The 22313-nt window shown below is 42.1% G+C and overlaps 1 protein-coding gene across 3 annotated transcripts in view; it reads left to right on the plus strand.

Moving 5' to 3' along the window:
* WDR72 (WD repeat domain 72) overlaps positions 1–22313 on the plus strand; it is a 266149-nt gene that overhangs the window by 228009 nt on the left and 15827 nt on the right. For all 3 annotated transcript variants that reach the window (XM_075855213.1, XM_075855215.1, XM_075855214.1), the window contains one exon: positions 9239–9334. In XM_075855213.1, coding sequence (XP_075711328.1) covers positions 9239–9334 — 96 coding nt within the window. The remainder of the gene's footprint in view (positions 1–9238; positions 9335–22313) is intronic.

A 22313-nucleotide genomic window follows, 5' to 3' on the forward strand; every position in this document is an offset into this window, starting at 1 on the left:
ATGAATGCACTTGTGCCTAAATGCCCCTTCACTGCTGTACTCGATACAGTGCCATCCTTCATACTGCTGTTTGGTGGGGGCAATGGGAGTCATAGGATATTTAATCAGTGTTGAGAACTGGAAAACCCTCTTAATAATAGTGTCTCAGAATTGGAAGCAAAGCATTTACAACCAGTGGTGATGGTGCAGTGGTGATGGTGCAGTAGAAAGTAGCACCATCACCCTGCCAGAAAAACTGCATGTGTTTACATGTGTTTTTGTCAAGGCATTTTCCGCAATGGCAGTTTTTGATCTAAATAATTATCATTTACAACTTACGGGACTTAGCTTCTGCTGATAAGGTCTTGGTGCAACATACCACAAGACCCATTCAGAGGTCTTATGGGGTCCATACCCTGGCGGGTCAGAGCTGTATTAGCACACGAGGGAGAGCCCGACAATATTATGCAGGTGATTTTAATGTTACCACTGAACGGTGCATATTGCTCATAAAGCAAAGTTGCAGAATATGTTTCTGTGGTCAATTCAGTATATGTTTTGCAGTATTCTTTATTTCATAACAGTTACATACAATTTTAACATAAAAAAGGCAAAGCCTCTAATAACTTGTTATACCCAATCACACTGACTGGACAGTTTGCTGGACCTTACTTGAGTCCAGATTCACTCTGCCCCTCAGTGGTGCACATTTAGGGGTGACACAGGTTGCTGCTTTAATGTGCCCTAGTAACTCAGGGCTGCTAGCTGCAAATCAAGTGCACTTAATGCTCAGCTGCTCTATTGAGTCAGGCGAGCAAGTCCCAGCTGTTCAGCTTGATGTTTCCTGATTGCACCCTGCGCTCAATCTGTGAACTCCTTTCTGGACAGTAGATTTTTCAAGCTCTAGGGTTTTAAAATCTCATGCAGGCCGGCATGCTCAGATATGCCATTATAAGCTGCTGCCAGGGGATCTTCCAGGAGATAAATGGAATCTATGTGAAGTAAATTAGAGTGAACCAGTCAATCTGTGTGTCAGCCCCAAATGTAGGGTAACTAGTCTGCCAAAACAAAGGCCCTTGGCTTAATGTCTAGGTGACTAGCTTGGAGTAAGCTTGAAGCTTCTGAATTTCTGTCAATTTAATTTGAGACTTCTTTGAAAGTCATAACTAAACAAATATACTTACCAGTAAATCCACCCACTGAGCCAAGAAGACTATATTAGAGAGGAGAGTGACAAGAGATTTCCCAACACATAATTGAATCTCCGCTCCATAGAAAACTTTTTTGAGCAGCATGCCAACCTGGGTACTAACATAATGAGTGCTCTATTTTCCAATACTGTACACACCTACTCACCCTCGTCCTAATAATGGCAAAGATAAAAAGTTAGAGACCATTCAATAGGTCCAGGGGCGGACATACCATTAGTGCAACATGTGCAGCGGCACAGGGCCCCGGTAGGTGATGGGGCCCACTGTCACCTTACAGCAGCCTCCTTCCATGTATCAGATTGAATGTAAATACCTGAGGTAATATATTTTATGACTAACAATTACTGATGGATTGTTAGAGCGACAAAAGGTGGTGGTCTATGATAAGATATTGGAAAACATGGGGCCCATATAGTGTTCTTGCACAGGGGCCCCAAGCTGTCTGTGTCCGCTACTGAATAGGTCACATCCTTTCTCCCCAACAGAAATGAAAACGTGGTGGGGGCACTTACAGTGTTTGTGCCAAATGCTGGTGTCATTTTTATGATACATAGAAGGGGTTGTTTTCCCTCATGCATCTTCTAACTTACTTTTTAGAAGAGAATAATCCAGCTTGCATTCTCAATCTTGATACCAGCACATGAAAGTCTAAGGCTGGGTTCACACACCCTATTTACGGATGTAATTCGGGCGTTTTAACCTCGAATTACGTCCGAAAATACGGCTCCAAAGCGCCGGCAAACATCTGTCCATTCATTTGAATGGGTTTTATGATGTTCTGTGCCGACGGACATTTTTTTTACGCGCAGCTGTAAAAGACGGCGCATAAAAAAGACGCCCGCGTCAAAGAAGTGCATGTCACTTCTTGGGACATAAATGGGGCCGTTTTCCATTGACTCCATAGAAGAACAGCTCCAATTACGTCCGTAATGAACGCTGCGAAAAACGCTTGCACATGCCATTACGTCTGAAATTCAGGAGCTGTTTTCTCCTAAAAACAGCTCCGTAATTTCAGGCGTATCGAACATGTACGTGTGAACATACCATAAGGGCATGACCAGACGCGGCGGAATTGCTCTGCAATTCCGCTGCAGACAGTCCGCAGCGGAAATCTGCAGCGTACACGTTTCTCCATTGCTTTCCACAGCTTTTTAGTTGGGTTCGTTTACACGTTGCGGACAATTCTGCTGCGGAGCATAGGCTGCGGTGCGGAATTTGGTGTCCGCAGCATACACTAACTGTTGCGGACGTGTAGCGCACTTGCTGCGGACTCATTACGGAATTTCCCCATTGACTTCAATGGAGAGTCAAAATTCCCCAATGAAGTCCGCAGATGTTATGTGTGCTGCGGAGCGTATTGGTTTTACTAACATGACATTTCTTCATTCTGGCTGGACCTATGTATTTCTAGGCCCCATGCACGCTAATGTAAAAACGCCCGTAATCACGGGCCGTTATTACGGCACAGGCAGGCCCATAGAAGTCAATGGGGCTCCCGTAATTACGGGTGACTACTTGTGTGCACGTGTAATTACGGGAGCGTTGCTAGGCGATGTCCGCACTGATAGAGAGAAGGGAAGCCCTCTTCCCCTCAATACGCAATGGCTAGTCCGCATCAATTTAATGCCCATTTCCAGTACATCCCTCATGACAGCACCATTACATGTAGTGCTGTCATGATGGATTCCTGGAAATACAATTACCGGTAGGTCTAATTGCTATTTTCCAGTACATCCCTCATGACAGCACTACATGTAATGGTGCTGTCATGATGGATTCCTGGAAATACAATTACCGGTAGGTCTAATTGCTATTTTCAGGCAAAACCGCAACAGAATCTGCAACGCAGATTCTGTGCGCCATTGATGCGGACAGTATATGCAGAACTCCGCCACGTCTGGTCATGCCCTAAGGCACAGGAAAAGGTCCGGGGGAGGCTGAAGACTGTGCCTATGCAGCCACATGAATGTCATACCAAAGTGTAAACTGCATGAGAAGAAATTAGGGATGCTTGCAAGTCAGAAACCTGCAAACTTATCTCTAATCACATCTTTAACCCGTTTGCGCAAATGGGCATTTTTTTTACATTCTTCTTGTGGCCTTAAAACTGCAATAGAACGTAATCGTACATTAAATGGATGGCACGTGCACAGGAACTGTGCTTGCGCCATCTGCATAACTCCTGTCCCAGCCAATTAAACTCTTAGATGCAGCGGTCAACGGCAAACAGAGGGAGAAGGCTCCCCAAAAAAAAGATACCAACGTTTTTTTAGTACATGATATGTACCGCCAATGTTGCCATTAAAAAATACAACTCCTCCTGCAAAAAACAAGCCCTCCTATGACTACATCAAAGTAAACATTTGAAAGTTATGTCCCTTATAATGCAGTGATGAAAAAACAAAGAAAGTTGCTGAATCCTCAGGGCCCAAAATATTTGAATATCTGATCTGAAAGGGTTAACTTGTACAAGAAACTAGAGGGCCAATGTGTGGAATCTTTACCTTCTCCCAATGATTAACTTCTAACACAAATCCGAAAGTATTCTGTGCTGTAGTGCCCATTCAGAGCGGTAAGCCGCCGATTACTGACCACAGCAGCGCTACATTCGCATTATACTTTGCACCGATCCAGTCCCCAGCACGGCTCAGTGCCCGACGAAGGTCTGTCTGACCGAAACGTCGACGTCGCACATGTAGCCTCTGGCATCCATCCAATAAAAAAATATATTTTTGTAACACAAGCAAGGTGTGCCGACTACAAATTCTTAAAGTAGTGCCAAACTGGTCCTTAATGCCTACTTAATTAACTATTTCATTGCTATTTATGTATAATTCCACTTACTATACTGCTATTTATGTATAATTCCTCCTAATATATATGAACATTGGAGTGTTTGTACCCCAAAAAACCATGAGTATAATAAAAGAAAAGCTCCAGGTTTCACTGTTACAGAACACCAATATTTTCAGTATTTTCTCATTTTAGTTTAGTTCCTTGAATTTTATAACAATTTTATCTCTTCACACACTGACTCGTAAACATGAGCTTGTGCTTATCAGGGTCATACTCATAAAAGATCAGGGACTCAAGCCCCAACACACCTTGACCAGGGTCGGACTAGACCACCAGAGGTCCTTCTGTGGGCCCAGGTCCTAACACAACAAAGGGCCTAAAATGTCCAGCAGAAAACAATCCCATTTGGAGCTCTTTGAAACCAATCACTTGCCACTAGGCTCTATTTCTTATGGGATTATTCACAAGTTACCTATTTGACCTTATTGATGATTATATCCTGTGTGCACAATAATAACAACAAGATGAAATGAAAAGCGGACATGTACATGTTCTATATAGATGGAGGGTGGGCCCTCAGAATCAGCTCCTCTAGTGGGCCCAAGGAGCCCTAGTACGACGCTGTTTAAGACAGCATAATTGCAAGACAACTTATTAAAAACACATGTTAGGAGATCCTCTCTCTCATAGGCTGAATGCCTAAAGTGTAGTGGGTGAGTGGTGGTGCAGGGAGTGGACAGCTTCTATGCGCTGCTAAGATATTCAACTATATCTGCGTCTTGAGTACAGTTTAAAATGGAGCTCACCGTGGAGTTCTAAGACACAGAGCAAGAGAATAGTGCCTCTGCTAAACAAGAAATAGGGCTGTCAGAGAACCTATATATACAGCGCTTCCACCAAGGGGTTAGCGCCATCTACCATCTATGTACGGCACAGTGTGATACGGGCTCAGGAGCAATAACATACAGCTGACACCCTGCTGCAACGGCTGGTATCAGAGCGAGCTTAGCTAGTTTAACCCCGTGAAAAATTGGCAGTATTTGCGCAGTAAGACAGAGGGAAGGGGTTCCCTCTGTCACCCCATTGTTGCTGATGCCTTGCAGTGTATAATATTAGCGATGAGAGGATTTGACGTTCAAGTGTACTACTGGGACTAAGACAAAAAAGTTAACAAAAGTAAATAAAAGGTTTTGGACAAAAAAAAACATGTGGAAAAAACAAAACAAAAATCGCCTTTTTCCTGTTGCAAAGTCCCCAATTACTTGAAAAAAATGAATTAAAAAAAAACGTATTTAGAATTGGTATGGTCGCGTCTAAAACGAGCAGTACTCTAAAATGAACGTTTTATTTATTCCGCTTGGTGAACGCCTGCAAAAAAAAGAATAAAAATACTTCAAAAAGTCAGACCAATACAAACAAAAGCTCACGTCACAAAAAACAAGCCCTCATACAGCTCCGTCGAAGGAAAAATAAAAAAGTTATGGCTCTCAGAATATGGTGACACAAAAAACAAATGATTTTATTTTCTTAAAAGTGTTTTTATCGTGCAAAAATAGTAAAACACAAATTAAATAAATTTATATAAATTTTGTATCGCTGTATTCAGACTCAAGTTATAACACACTGTGAAAACCATAAAACTAAATCCAAAAGCAAAACCCTAAAAACTTCAAAATTGGAAGTTTTTTTCATTCTTCCCCCAAAAAATAATAAAAGTTTTTCAATTCATTATATGTACCCAAAATGGTACCATTGTAAAAAACAACTCTCATACGGCTATGTTGATAGAAAAATGAAAAAGTATGCATCTCTCGAAGCAATAATGCAAAAAAACTAAAATAAATCAATGCCCAAAATATTTGCGTCCTTAAGGGGTTAAAATTGTACTTTAATTGTGATCTCCCAAAGAGGGGCAGGTAACACACTGGGCAGTACGTTTGCCGAGGCAACCTACGATGCTGGAAGAGCCTCGTGTACGGGTCCTCGTAATTAAATCAGGACACGTCTATAAGATTCTTAAGACCTTGCATGCAAGTATAATGACACCATGTCTAATAAGCAACAAAAATGCAACATGTGAATAAGCCCTATATATTATCAACTACTTTGACTTATAGTGGCGCATTAACCCCTTAGTGAACACCAATACGCCTTTTTACGGCGGTCACTAAGGGGCCTTAGGCTAGGCCGTCGCCTTTTCGCGGCGGCCCAGTCTCAGTCATGCACGGGTGTCACGTGCAGGCTGGAGCTGGGGCTCGGCTGTCTGATGACAACCGGGCACCTGTTCCAATGCCCGCGATCGAAGTTTACTTCAAGTGCGGCCGTTTAACCCATTAAATGGCGCGATCAATAGCGACCGTGGCATTTAACTTGTTTACAGGGGGAGGGAGCTCCCTCTCTCACCCATAGGCGGCCCGCAAATGCATTTGCGGGCCCCCGATGGAGTGTCATGGCAGCCGGGGGCCTGATAAAAGCCCCCAGGTCTGCCCTTGGCATATGCCTATTAGGACGCGCCAGAGACACGTCCTAATAGATTGCCTGTCAAAGTTACACTGACAGGCAAAAACATTATAGCAGCGATCTAGGGGTATGTTCACGCGCAGAGTCAAAAACTTCAGACTTTTTTGTGCCACTCGCGATTTTCGCTGCGTTTTTTGCTGCGTTTTTTACGGATAGAGTCTATGAAAAACGGCTCCAAAAACGTTCCAAGAAGTGACATGCACTTCTTTTTTGCGGCCTTTTTTTACACGAAAAAAAACGCCGCGAAAAACGCTCCGTCGGAACAGAACGCCGTTTTCCCATTGAAATCAATGGGCAGATGTTTGGAGGCGTTCTGCTTCCGATTTTTCCATTGCCCCCCAAAAAAGTCATAATAAAAGTTAATCAACAAGTCCCATGTACCACAAAACAGTACCAATCAAAACTATGTTTCATCCCGCAAAAAAACAAGCTAAAAAAATCACTACATGGATGGAAAAAGAAAAAAATTACGGCTCTTGGAAAGCGACAACGCAAAAACAAATCATTTTAGTTCAAAAGTGTTTTTATTGTGCAAAAGTCGTAAAACATAAAAATCCTATACATATGTGGTATCGTCGTAATCGTACCAACCCATAGAATAAAGGTAATGTATTATGTATGCCGCACAGTGAACGGCGTAAATTTAAAACGCATAGCACAATGGTGGAATTTCAGGAGTTTTTTCTAATCCCCCCCAAAAAAGTTAATAAAAGTTAATCAAAAGATCAATGGATCTAATATTAATGTGACATCACAAGTCCTAGCAATGCTTATTTCTCTATTTTTCTGTCCTTACATTTTGCTGGTACCTTGCTTGTCCCTTGTCATCTGTGTGCTGTGCTGTACATGTGACTGACTACACCAATAATAGCTCCAGAAGCAGTAAAAAGAGGAGACAGGGGAGGAGTTTTCAGGGCTGGCACACAGCCGTGCAGCCATGCTCACTGTGGCCGTATGAGTCCAGTGGGCAGTTCTACTCAGTGATTGGCAGCTCCTTCTTTATGTACCCTTATATAGGGAAGCCTGTCAATCAATGATTGAGACTGCCCACTGGACTCTTTAGCCCACATTGAGGATGGATGTAAAACAAAAAAATGCATGTTATACTGAATCTTTTGCTACAAATCTATTTATTAATCTGTTCAGCTCCTTCTGCTCTATAAAATAATGCCAGCAGATTGGACAGCATGTTTGAAATGACAGGTTCACTTTAAATAGTAGCAAAACAACTAATACTGAAGAAAATAAATAGCACATGAGTAAAACATATGACAAATTTGTATAATACAGTAGGCATATATGTGCGGTCACAACATGGAAGTGAGTCTTCTATATTCCCAGAGAAGGACAAATTTGCACCTAAACCTCATTCAGACAATAAAATCAACTAATTCGAACTACATATACCTGTATATAGGAGCCTATACCAATGAATGGTGGTAATCTGAGTACAAAAAGCAATGTAAGTACAACATTTGAATTGAAAATTGGTAGCCTAGCACACATGGGAGAAAAATATCTGCTTATCTTAGTATCTTATGCGGTACAATGAATACTGTATATGTCATATCAAAGTAGTTCCCCTTGGGTAATGGAAGTGGCTACCATGTCACTTTACAGTGCATTTTCAGGCTGAATAATGTTTTAAGATTTTTGGTTTAAATGAAACTTCAACTTAATTATTCAGCTATACATTTAAATGTCAGATCAGGTTGGAAATAACATGGTTGTTTTGCCCCCGTTGGGCAATGAATCTCTACTATGATGAAAACGGCAATGCCATTATTTGAGAACAATTCTGCTTACTTTTTTTGTTTTCGCGTTGTTCAATAATCTCAAATCTGCAAAATGCTTATTAAATAAAATCTACTCTACTTATATTCCCTCAAAGTTTTATACACACACACACACACACACACACACACACACACACACACACACACACACACACACGCACACAAACACACATACAGTATATAATCTGTGTCTAGTTTTGTAATTACATTGACATTTCTCATAAAACTTGTAAATTAGTGTCCGAGAATATATTGCAATGGCTTAACTAATAATATGCCACCTCTCCATTGAATTCTATGAGGACGATGGCATCCCCATTCTCACAATAGGTGAGGGTCCCTAAGATGGGAATACCCATTTAAGAAAAACATTACTGGATAGGGCGGCAAAAGCTGTGTATGTTTGATTTGATCAACTTTGTTAACTAAGAAGAATTATTAAAGATTTTGGATACCTATAAGTGAGGGGAAATGCTGTAGTTTGTAGTTAGTAGTAGTTATCGACGATCATAATTGGTCTTTAAAATGTAAAACTGAAATAGGATGCTTCCTTGTAAATGGGTATATATTAGGTGCATGGTCTTGTGTCAGGATATGGGCATGCATGGATAAGTGGGTGCCTATTACAAGCCTTCCTTTTGGTGCCTGTAAAAGAATGGCTGGGGGACCCTTAACCTTGTCAAATCTCCCATATTTGACCTTGAAGAGACTAGTGTGGGTTCACATTACCCTTCAGCGAGTCCCCTAGTAACCTCTAGATTACGTATAAACCTTTGTATGAAAAACATGTTGTGTCAATTGAAGGCTTCATACATATCACAATGGGGGCTTAATTAATTAAATGAAAAACATGTCAAAAAGTAAATTGCACTTTTGATTATATTGTCTTTTTATTGTTTTTTTTTTAACATAACATTGCTTCTATTAAATTTGTAGCCCCTGATGCCTCAGCAAAAATCGAAAAGATCGTAAACTTCCAAGAGCCAGAGTCCATTATAGAGAAGAGTGGACTGGAGGACGCAGATAGTCCAGGTAAGTAACAGTAGGACAAAATATGCTACCAATTATCCAGACTCATAAAATGTCTAATACCTTTTTATCAGCTGCTGCAGCAAATTAATAATCACCTCTAATGGTCAAGCAGCACAGAGATTATTCATTTTGCTCTTTCATCAAGAATTCACGTTCCAGATTGGCTAAAAGCTTTATGACTTAAAAAGAAAGCTGACACTACCACTTCATTATAATTAGTTTTAGACTGAAGTCCTTTTAAATATATGTTCTGGGTCCAACCTCTGAGCGTACACTAGCCGACCGTCTGAGAATCACTGATTTTCGAGAGGCTGACATAGGCAGACTGTTCATACAGGACTTTAATTAATTTGAAGTCAGACCAATACATATTACTTGTCACATCTTTCCATTTTTAGCCTTTCAGTCAGTTGGTACACAAAAAAAAATAAATATTTCTTCTTAAATAGTATAGCTTTTATGTGGCTTTTCGTATGGTAGATAGTATGGGGGCAATTGTTTTATGAATGGTGCCATGTGACAGCAATTTATTTTTGACTGTGTTTAATTTCACCTAAAATCTTGCATCTGTGAGATCTCAAACCCGTGATTCATCCTCCCTGCAGTCTGTCAGCTTAGTTAAGAAATTTCAAAGTCTTGTTGCCGTGTTGACAGGAGGCAGCTGACAGTAGTCACCTGCCCGGTCCCCAAGGAAAAGGCTCCGAGATTTCATCTTCTGTGAAAGAGTGCAGCCTGGTACTGGTACACAATGTTGTTTCCAATTCTGGTAAGAGCCATGTTGCTGCACATTTATGATGCAGTTTGTTCATCCAGATGTGTACCATTCATGATATAGATAGTTGCAGTGCTACATAAAACATACGTCAACTTGTGCTACAACCAACACTACCTCTTCATATATGTGTTATGAAGTATCACAGCATCAGGTTATTATATAGTTATTAGTGGTTGTACTTTCTCCGGTGATGTAGTGCCCTCGGCATTGTTTGCTCATCTCAAAATAGTGAACAAAGGAACATTTGAGGACTGTAATGTGAGAGCAAATTGGACTGAATTGAAACATTGGCATATATCCCGTAAATAAGCCATATATTTGGTCTTTCTAGTGATCTATTGAGAATCATTTTTCATATAATAGGGAAATGAACAGAGTGCGCACCATTAGCTCCATTCATGCCGCGGTAAATACTGTGCTTTTTCTACTGATTTTAATACACAATTGTTTACTACTGATTTTTAGAAAGGCTACAGGGGGACAGTCTCTAATATTCCAATTCAATACCTAAATAAAAAGAAAGAACATTCAACATGCATAAAATATTTTCTCGTTTTTTTATTTTATTTTTATTTGTTAATTGTATTCTGTCCGACACACCACATTCTCACATACAGGAGATATATGAGGCAGACTTGTGCTTTGAATAAAATTGATGACAGGGATCCAGGTTAAGAATAGGATTCTTCAAGTATGGTATCATTATATTGGCAGTAAACAATGAATTGCTCAGTCTTCCCTGTGTGTCCATCCCTGAATTTTAAAACACTGTTCCTTATAACTCTGAAAACCTCTGGAGAATTCAGAACTGGTCTCATTGCCTTCCACTGAGAATTTGTGGCTTGGTTGCCATAGAGACATCGTATTTCTCCAAGAATTGTTCATATTGATCCGTGGACAGGCGTAAATGGCCAGACTAGTGAGGAGAATAAAAGAGGTGGGCAGTACAGAAAATGACCAGAGGTTATGGGTTGGAAATAAGCTTACTGCAGACACACACTTTTAGATGACGATAAGGAAAGTGTAGCAGTTTTGGTTGTATTTTGGTTTCTGTACTTTGTGCCATTGTTTTTATTCACAATGGAGTGAAAGAAACTTGTTAGTCACTTGTCAAGTCAGATCTTTGGCGCTTGTCCTGACACAGCTGTCATCCTCCGAGCTTGTGTGCAGTTCAGGGACACACAACAAAGAGCTAGTAACATGAATTATTTATCTGCCCCCGTGTGGATGAAATTCTGTGATAAGAAATTAAGACACTTCCAATAGGAGGGTACGTAATTGTGCACTTAAATTTGAAATAAAAAAATGATCTATGAGCATAAAAACAAACGCCTATAGTATACAAAAAAATGTATATCTGTCCATACTGACATGGAATTACTCATGTATGGCCATACGTGACACTCATAAATAAATTACAAAAGGATTTTACACATGCACAAGGTTTGAAAAAGGGATAATGAAATAATATATTATGGGCTAATAATAATAATAATAATAATAATAAACAGAGAATAGTAAACACAATACGTACAAGTAACAGATGAAATATGGATATGAATTGGCAATAGAATATAACTCAGTAGTGTATATGGAACAACTAATGATTACATCACAGACGGGACAAACTCTTTTGGTGCCCTGCTTCAGAATGTGCCATGCCATCTTCTTTCCCTGAAGTTCATCATGATAATTGCCCCCTGTAGTCCTACTTTCCTTACAATTCCTAGTGTTCTTACATATAATGCATATAAACCATTTTCTTCCACCTAATCCCCTCCACACATGTGCAGTTCTCAATGTGCGGCCTGCTGTCCACTCTACCGCATAACTGCACTTTGGAGTGCTGCTTCTATACCCGTTTATATATATATATATATATATACTGTATTTACTGTCATGAAAAAACATGCTCTCTTCAATCAGATGCTTCCCTATACGCAGTGGTGCTTACTGGTTACAGTAGGTGCTTGTGACAAGGTTAAAGACTATTCCTGTGTGACAGACACTGTTATCTCACCAATGCACTAAAGAGAAGCACCACTCATTGTAACCCATCAACGACACTTACAGCATTGTTAGTTATTTGGACACAGTCCAATTGGACCATTGTTTATTATGGTTTTTTTTATGTATAACTTGTAACCCCCCCTATAGTAATCTGGGCAGCATAGGTCTTATTTTATGGCTACCTATTCAATTTTTTACTGCATGTTGTTCGCTACCAAAGAAATAAGCAAAATAATTTTTTTAATTTAGTTGCTTCACCATGATCAATTGGAAATATATGTTTCTCGTGTAATACATGTGTGGATCAGCCCTTCTTTTATGAAAAAAAAATATTGTTTCTATGTTATATATGGATACTGTAATATTGCTTTATTTCATTGTAATGGTTATATACTTGTAATTATTTTATTACCTTGTAGTATGTTTTTGCAGGCAGATAATGGTGGCTCACTTTGGCTCTGTGATGCGGCCCCGGGAGAAACAGCCCAGGTGGCATTTTCTAGTATATGTTGTGCAAACAACGGCATAAGGACGCAACAGTGTTGGGACAGTGAGTGGCTCACACTGCTGTTAGTGCTGGGCAAGCATAAGAAATAGGAGAGAGCCTGCAGACATAATGGGTCAGTGAAGGCAGGTTGAGTTGTCAGGCAGCTTAACCACAAGTGGTGTGATTGAATCGGCGGGTGGTGCTGCCAGGGAGACTCTCCGCAGTAAAGTCTGCTGTACGACGGGTGGAGCTGCCTGCAGTCTCCACCCACAGGCAACTTCACATGATAGAAATTTAAAAGGGCCGAAGAGAAAAAAGACCTGGAGATAGGAGGGCATTACCCCATCATCAGGGAGGGCTTGAAAACTCTGTCCGGAAGTAAAGTTGGCAAGCAAAAATTGCCCGTATTCAGTCATTAGAATTTATATAATGTTAAAAGAGAAGTTTTTTGCACCCTCTTTGTGGCATTCATGTGAGACCACCAGCCTACAAAAAGAACTGTTATTTTTCATTATATTTGGGCCTACTGTCATTATTGCGACTAAACCTTCTTGTCTTTCCGACAGTCGTGCTTACAACTTTCCTCTCTTTACTTAGGCTAGAATTACCTTTAAAGTACACATTTTTAAATAGAGCAGCTGACACTTTCCTTTCAGATTCATTAAGTACAGAGAATATTAAAATAGAACTTTGACAAGTGTTATATCATAGGAATTTTGAATTGTACATGAGAAACTTGAAACCAAGGTCTTTTAAAAAGCCAATTTTTGCTATTTAATTAAAGCTCTGATTCCTGTTCTGTGAACTGGCGTTATGTGAATCCAAATCACCATCCAAATCAATCTCCTTACCTTAACCCTTTCCCAACATTTGTCGTAAGTATACATCATGAAAAGCTAGTGCTTCCCACAATAAGTTGTATACTCATGACAAATGGATGGCATGGGCTCAAAAGCTGCGTATCATTAGCCGCGGGTGTGAGCTGTATGCTACAGCTGACACTGTGCTGTAATGGCAGGGACTGAAGCTAGCTCTAATCCCTGCCATTAGACCCTTAGATGCAGCGGTCAAAAGCCACCGCTGCATCTAAGGAGTTATAGCCTATGGCAACCAAAGGCCTCCTGGTCTGCCAAGTACGGAAGCCAATCATGCCCCGTTCAGAGGCGCAGTCTAATAGGCTTGGTGTCAGTGAAAGACTGACAGTTCTAATATATTGCACTGCATAGGTAGTCCAGTGTATTAGAACAGCAATCAGACAGTTGGACCTTCAAGTTCTCTAGTAGGACTAAAAAAAAAGTGAAAAAAAAAAAAAAAAAATTGTTGTGAAAAAATATAAGTTTCAAGTAATAAAATAAAACAATTCCCCTTTTTTTCCCCTTATCAAGTCCTTAATTATTAAAAAAAACAATAAAAATAAATAAACCATACATAATTAGCATCCGTAACAGCCTGAATTATAAAAAATATTATGTTATTTATCCTGCACGGTGAACACCGTAAAAAAACTAAAAACAATGCCAAAATTGCTGTTTTTTGGTCATCTTGCCTCTCAAAAATAGGATAAAGAGTGATCAAAAAGACGAATGTACCCTAAAATACTACCAATAAAAAGTACAGCTCGTCCCGCAAAAAATAGCAGTCATATGTACCACTACGTCTATGAAAATGTATATACGGTATGGCCCCCATAACTCAGGAAAGATAAAAATATGCAGTTGTGCAGACTCGTGGGGAACATTTCTTCTGTTTCAAGAGATGGTTATCAAGGCCCCAATATTAGGGAACCAGGAAGGGGAGGGCTCTAACATATCTGCTGGAAGCGAGGGTGCCCGTATTATACCAGGACAACACTTCCCACCAAAATTCCCCAAACTGCAAAGGTGCGGAGTGTGGACCAAAAGGGGGATAAGAAAGGACATCATTTATCAGTGCGACACCGGCCTGTGCAGAAAGGATTGCTTCACGGCGTAACACACATCTATGGATTATTTTACTGTTTTTTTTACCCCTTTATTATACCACCTGATTATTCCCTGATGTACTTTGCCCAGCTTATGCCCCCACATTATAAGCTTAAATACCAGTAATGCTCCAAACAAAACTACTACCAAGCAAAATCTGCGCTCCAAATGGTGCTCCCTCCCTTCTGAGCCCTACATTGTGCCCAAAGAGAAGTTTATTTCCACATATATGGCTTCGCCATGCCCGTAGAACCCTTTTAACAATTTTTGGGGTGTTTGTCTCCAGTGGCACAAGCTTGGAGCAACATATTTGCCACTGAACTGGCATATCTAGGGAAAAATGTACATTTTTCTTTGCATTTTCCGCAGCACACTTATTTATGGAAAACACCTGTGGGGTCAAAATTCTCACCACACCCCTTAATAAATGCATTGAGGGGTGTAGTTCCCAAAATGGGGAAAAGAAGTACTATGCACACCAATATGGAATTATTTATCCAAGTAAATAATTTATTTATTTGTAGCCAGTGACAGTGCGTGCAACGTTTCGGTCAAAACCTTGACCTTCCTCAGGCACTTTAGTCAATGCTGGTCCTGCGTGGCTAGCACTGTAAGATTGGCGGGTAACCGCTGTGTGAGGCGCTGTTACCCGCCAATCTTACAGCGCCAGCCACGCAGGACCAGCATTGACTAAAGTGCCTGAGGAAGGTCAAGGTTTTGACCGAAACGTCGCACGCACTGTCACTGGCTACAAATAAATAAATTATTTACTTGGATAAATAATTCCATATTGGTGTGCATAGTACTTCTTTTCTCTACTGGATCGGGTTGGGCCCCTACTTATGCACCCACACCATTATCTAGTGTAACTGTTTCCAAAATGGGGTCACTTCTCAGGGGTTTCTTAGATTTTTTCACATGAGAGCCCTGCAATTTTGAACCAATAATTTGTAAATCGCCAAATTAGGCCTCAATTTCGCATGGTACTCTCTCACTCCTGTGCCCTGTCATATGTCCCGGCAAAAGATTAGGGCCACATGTAGGGTGTTTCTAAAACTGGGAAACTCATAAATAATTCGAGAGCTATCTTTTCATGGTGGCACAAGCTGGGCACAACATATTGGACACTGAAATGGCATATCTATGGAAAAATTGCCATTTTTACTCTGCTACATCAAGTGCACACTCATTTCTGGAAAACACCTGTGGGGATAACATGCTCACTACACTGCTAGATAAATACCTTGAGGGGTGATGTTTCCAAAATGAGGTCACTTCTGCGGTGTTTCCACTGTTTTGGTCCCAGAAGCGCTTTGCAAATGCGACATGATGCCCAGAAAGCAATCCAGTAAAACCTCCACTCCAAAAGCCACATGGTGCTTTTTCCCTTCTGAGCCCTATTATGTGCCCAAACAGCAGTTTATGACCACATATGGGGTATTGCCATACTCGGGAGAAATTGCTTTACAAACGTTAGAGTTGTTTTTTCTCCTTTATTTGTTGAGAAAATTAGAAACTTTGAGCTAAAGCTACGTCTTCGTTAAAAAAAAAGTAATAATTTATTTTCACTGCCCAAATCTAATAAAATCTATGAAACACATGTGGGGACCAAAATGATCACTACACCCCTGGATGGATTTCCAAAGGGCTGTCATTTACCAAATGGAGTCACTTTTGGGTAGTTTCCACTGTACTGGTACATTAAGGGCTTTGCAACAGCGACATGGTGCCGAGAAACCAATCCAGCAAAATCTGCGCTCCAGAAGCCAAATGGCGCACCTTCCCTTCTGAGCCTTGCCGTGTGCTCAAACTGCAGTTTATAACCACATATGGGGTATTTCCATAATCTGGAGAAGTTGCTTTACAAAAGTTGGGGGGCTTTTTCTGTTGTATTCATAATGAAAATTATTATTTTTTTAGGTAAAACGACATCTTATTGGAAAAAAAAAATTTTTTTTACATTTCACGTGCAAATTCTAATAAAATCTATGAAACACCCGTGTGGTCAAAATGCTCATTACACCACTGGATGAATTGCTTTTGGGGTGTAGGTTCTAAAATGGGGTATTTTTGGGGGTGTTTTCTTTGGATTGGCACCACAAGACCTCTTCAAACCTGACATGGTGCCTAAAATATAATCTAATAAAAAGAAGGCCCCAAAATTCACTGGGTGAACCTTTGCTCCTGAGGCCTGTGTTTCAGTCCATTAGCACACTAGGGCCACATGTGGGATATTTCTAAAAACGGCAGAATCTGGGCAATAAATATTGACGTGCGTTTATCTGGTAAAACCTTCTGTGGTACAGAAAACAAATGGATTAACATTGCATTTCACCAAAAAAAAAAAAAAAAAAGAAATTTGTACATTTCATCTCCACTTTGTTTTAATTCCTGTGAAATGCCTAAAGGGTTAAGATACTTTCTAAATGCTGTGCTGTTTTTAAAATGGGATGATTCATGGGGGTTTCTAATATATAGGCCCCTCAAAGCCACTTCAGAACTCAACTGGTCCCTAAAAAAATTGGCTTTTACATTTTTTTTTAAGATTTGAGAAATTTCTGCTAAACTCTTGCAACAACCTATAAAAATAAAAGGATGTTTAACCCCTTCCCGCTCCTTGACGTACTATTACGTCATGGCAGCTGTATCGTTCGCGCTCCATGACCTAATAGTACGTCACGGGAGTAACGGCCGTTTCGGCCGTCCTCCCGACACATACAGGAGCTGTGACGCTGCTGTCTTGTTCAGCAGCTGTCACAGTTCCTACAGCGGGGACCGATCGCTGTGTCCCCGCTGATTAACCCTTTAAAAGCCGCGTTCTATAGAGATCGCTGCTTTTTAGGGGTTAAGCTGCCATCGCCGGCCTGCTACGCGATAGTGGCCGGCGATGGTGACTATGGCAACCGGACACCAAACAATGGCGTCCGGCTATGCCATAGACGGAAGCCTAGTGGGTCCTGACAACGTCAGGACCCACTATGCTTGCTGTCAGTGAGTAGCTGACAGTTCTAATACACTGCACTACGCATGTAGTGCAGTGTATTAGAATAGCGATCAGGGCCTCCTGCCCTCAAGTCCCCTAGTGGGACAAAGTAATAAAGTAAAAAAAAAGTTAAAAAAAGATGTGTAAAAATAAGAAAATAAAAGATTTAAAAGTAATAAAAGTAAAAATCCCCCTTTTTCCCTTATCAGTCCTTTATTATTAATAAAAATATATAAACAAACAAATAAACTATACATAATTGGTATCGCCGCGTCCGTAACGGCCTGAACTACAAAATTATTTCATTATTTATCCCGCACGATGAACGCCGTAAAATAATAATAAACCGTACCACAATCACAATTCTTTGGTCACTTCACCTCCCAAAAAATGGAATAAAAAGAGATCAAAAAGTCGCATGTACCTAAAAATGGTACTGATCGAAACTACAGTTCGTTACGCAAAAAATAAGTCCTCGCACGGCTTGATTGATTGAAAAATAAAAAACGTTATGGCTCTTAGAATAAGGTAACATAAAAAGTGAATGATTGTTTACAAAACTTATTTTATTGTGCAAACGCCATAAGACATAAAAAAAAACTATAAACATCTGGTATCGCCGTAATCGTATCGCCCCGCAGAATAAAGTGAATATGTCATTTATAGCGCACGGTGAACGCTGTAAAAAAAAAAGAATAAAAAAACAATAGTAGAATTGCTGTTTTTTAGTCACCACGCCACCTAAAAATAGAATAAAAACTGATCAAAAAGCCGCATGCACCCCAAGAAAACTACAATGGATTCCTCAAGGGGTCTAGTTTCCAAATTGGGGTCACTTTTGGGGGTTCCCAATGTTTTGGCACCACAAGACCTCTTCAAACCGGACATGGTGCCTAATAAAAAGGAGGGCTCAAAATCCACTAGGTGCTCCTTTGCTTCTGAGGCCGGTGCTTCAGTCCATTACCGCACTAGGGCCACATGTGGGATATTTCTCAAAACTGGAGAATCTGGGCAATAAGTATTAAGTTGCGTTTCTCTGATAAATCCTTTTGTGTTATTAAAAAAATGGTATAAAGAGGATTTTCTGACAAAAAAAAAAATTTACATTTCACCTCTACTTTGCTCTAAATTCCTGTGAAACACCTAAAGGGTTCATAAACTTTCTAAATGCTGTTGTGAATACTTTGAGGGGTCTAGTTTCTAAAATAGTGGATTTCATAGGGGTTTCTAATATATGGGCCCCTCAAAGCAACTTCAGAACTGAACTGGAACCTAAAAAAATAAATAAATGAGGCAATACTTCGCTTCTTACATTATACTGATAATGAGCCGTGCCCACCCCGAGATGACCCCAGTTTTGACCGTTTGTATAAACGGAGACCCCTATTAGACCGTTCCAGTGCCCGGTTTTCCCAAGCATACACCCCCGAGAAGTGTATTTCTATTGATGAGTCCCTGGTACATTTTAAAGGGAGGGTTCAATTCCGCGAGTACCTGCCGGGTAAGAGGGCAAGGTATGGCGTGAAGATGTATAAGCTGCGAGAGTGCATCAGGGTATACCTACAGGTTTAGGATATATGAAGGAAAGGCCACCCCCAAACCAGACTGCATCCTGGACTACAATAGGTACATGGGAGGTGTGGACTTGTAAGATGAAGCCCTACAGCGCCATGCGGTGTGGTATAAGAAGCTGGCCATGCACATCATACAGATGGCTGTTAGGGATCTGCCAGGTACTTCATCTAGGTATACTCCTGGGATTAATCAATCCACACCTGAGGCCAGACCTGTTCGACTGACACCATCTCCCACCAACCAGGGTGGCAGGCTCAGGAGTGGGAGAGCCTATCGCGGCCTGGTCTGTCGGAGTTAGCTCCGCCCCCTGCCCTTTATTACCTGCCCTGTTCTCTCCCTCAGTGCTTGTAATTCTTTTGGATTCCTGGCCCCACTGCTGCTTGCTCCAGCCTGCTTCTGCCGTGCTTCTGCCTTGCTGCAGTTCTGCTTGACCTGCTTTGCCCCTGGCTTGCTTCTGTCTCCGTGCCCGCTCGGGTGTACTCACTTCGTCCTGGTCCTGACTGTTCGTTCGCCGCTCCGTTTCCTCGTGGCGTTCCGTGGCTACTGCCCCTTCCCTTGCGTGTTCCCTGTTTGTCTTCCTGTGCACTTAGACAGCGTAGGGACCGCCGCCCAGTTGTACCTCGTCGCCTAGGGCGGGTCGTTGCAAGTAGGCAGGGACAGGGCGGTGGGTAGATTAGGGCTCACTTTCCCTTCACCTCCTTCCTGCCATTACATAATTACAAGCCGTTACCTAGTCTACCATTTCTCCTACGCTGACGCTATCATGGACCCCCTTGAGACCCTGACCCAGCAGATGCAGGGCCTCTCCCTACAGGTCCAGGCCCTGGCCCAAAGGGTCAATCAGGGTGACGCTGCTTTAGTAGTACCCCTCACCTCACCTCTAGAATCCGACCTCAAGTTACCTGACCGGTTTTCAGGGGACCGTAAGACGTTTCTCTCCTTCCGGGAGAGTTGCAGACTGTATTTCCGCCTAAAGCCCCACTCCTCAGGTTCCGAGAACCAGCGGGTGGGTATCATCATATCCCGACTCCAGGAAGGGCCCCAAGAGTGGGCCTTCTCCTTGGCTCCTGACGCCCCTGAACTTTCCTCTGTTGATCGTTTTTTCTCTGCCCTCGGACTCATTTACGACGAGACTGACAGGACTGCTTTAGCCGAGAGTCAGCTGGTGACCTTACGTCAGGGTAGGAGACCGGTTGAGGAATACTGTTCTGATTTTAGGAAGTGGTGCGTAGCTTCTCAGTGGAACGATCCGGCCCTAAGGTGCCAGTTTAGGTTAGGATTATCTGACGCCCTGAAGGATCTGCTGGTTAGCTACCCCTCGCCTGACTCCCTTGACCAGGTTATGGCCCTAGCAGTACGACTTGACCGACGTCTCAGGGAACGTCAGCTAGAACGCTTCAGTGTGCTCCCCTCTGACTTTTCTGCGATCCCCCCCGAGGTCCCGTCTCCTCGCCCCTCCACGGAGGACTCGGAGGTACCTATGCAACTCGGGGCCTCCATGTCCCCTCGACAACGTAGGGAGTTTCGCAGAATGAATGGTCTCTGCTTCTACTGTGGGGACGACAAGCATCTACTGAACACCTGTCCCAGGCGCAAGAATAAGAAGCCGGAAAACTTCCGCGCCTAAGTGATCATCGGGGAGGTCACTTGGGCGCACAGGTATTTCCCGTTAATGTGAAACGCAATAAAATTTTGCTTCCCTTTCAGGTCTCGTTTGCTGGCCGGTCTGCCACGGGCAGTGCTTTCGTGGATTCTGGCTCATCTGCTAATATCATGTCTGTGGAATTTGCTATGTCTCTAAAGATGCCTTGTATTGATTTACCTTATCCTATCCCTGTAGTAGGAATCGACTCAACCCCCCTTGCTAATGGTTATTTTACTCAGCATACTCCTGTTTTTGAACTCCTGGTTGGCTCCATGCATTTGGAGCAGTGCTCTGTACTGGTGATGCAGGGATTATCGTCTGATCTGGTTTTAGGCCTTCCCTGGTTGCAGTTGCATAATCCCACGTTTGATTGGAATACTGGGGATCTCACCAAATGGGGTAATGAATGTCTTATGTCATGTCTTTCTGTTAACTCTATTTCTCCCCGGGAGGAGGTAAACACGCTTCCTGAGTTTGTTCAGGACTTCGCCGATGTGTTTTCTAAGGAGGCCTCCGAGGTGTTGCCCCCCCATAGAGATTACGATTGCGCTATCGATTTGGTGCCTGGTGCCAAGCTTCCTAAGGGTAGGATATTTAATCTTTCATGTCCTGAACGTGAAGCGATGAGGGTGTATATCCAAGAATGCCTGGCCAAGGGTTTCATTCGCCCCTCGACTTCTCCTGTAGGTGCTGGCTTCTTCTTCGTGGGGAAGAAGGATGGTGGTCTTAGGCCGTGCATTGATTATCGTAACCTGAATAAGGTCACCGTAAGGAACCAGTACCCACTTCCTTTGATTCCGGATCTTTTTAATCAGGTTCAGGGAGCCCAATGGTTTTCTAAGTTCGATCTACGGGGGGCATATAACCTTATCCGCATCAAAGAGGGGGATGAGTGGAAAACTGCGTTCAACACACCCGAGGGTCATTTCGAATACCTGGTCATGCCCTTTGGGTTGTGTAATGCCCCTGCTGTCTTCCAGAATTTTATTAATGAAATCCTGAGAGAGTACCTGGGTAATTTTCTTGTTGTGTACCTTGATGACATACTGGTGTTTTCCAAGGACTGGTCCTCCCACGTGGAGCATGTCAGGAAGGTGCTCCAGGTCCTTCGGGAGAATAATCTGTTTGCTAAGACTGAAAAATGTGTCTTTGGGGTACAGGAGATACCATTTTTAGGGCAAATCCTCACTCCTCATGAATTCCGCATGGACCCTGCCAAGGTTCAAGCTGTGGCGGAATGGGTCCAACCTGCCTCCCTTAAGGCGTTACAGTGTTTTTTAGGGTTCGCCAACTATTACAGGAGATTTATTGCCAACTTCTCGGTCGTCGCTAAGCCTCTTACGGACCTTACCCGCAAGGGTGCTGATGTCCTCCATTGGCCCCCTGAGGCCGTCCAGGCCTTTGAGACTCTCAAGAAGTGCTTTATCTCGGCCCCCGTGCTGATTCAGCCCAACCAAGAGGAGCCATTTATTGTGGAGGTTGACGCTTCCGAGGTGGGAGTGGGGGCCGTCTTGTCCCAGGGTACCAGCTCCCTCACCCATCT

The sequence above is a fragment of the Rhinoderma darwinii genome, chromosome 3, assembly GCF_050947455.1.
Source record: "Rhinoderma darwinii isolate aRhiDar2 chromosome 3, aRhiDar2.hap1, whole genome shotgun sequence".
Classification (NCBI taxonomy): domain Eukaryota; kingdom Metazoa; phylum Chordata; class Amphibia; order Anura; family Rhinodermatidae; genus Rhinoderma; species Rhinoderma darwinii.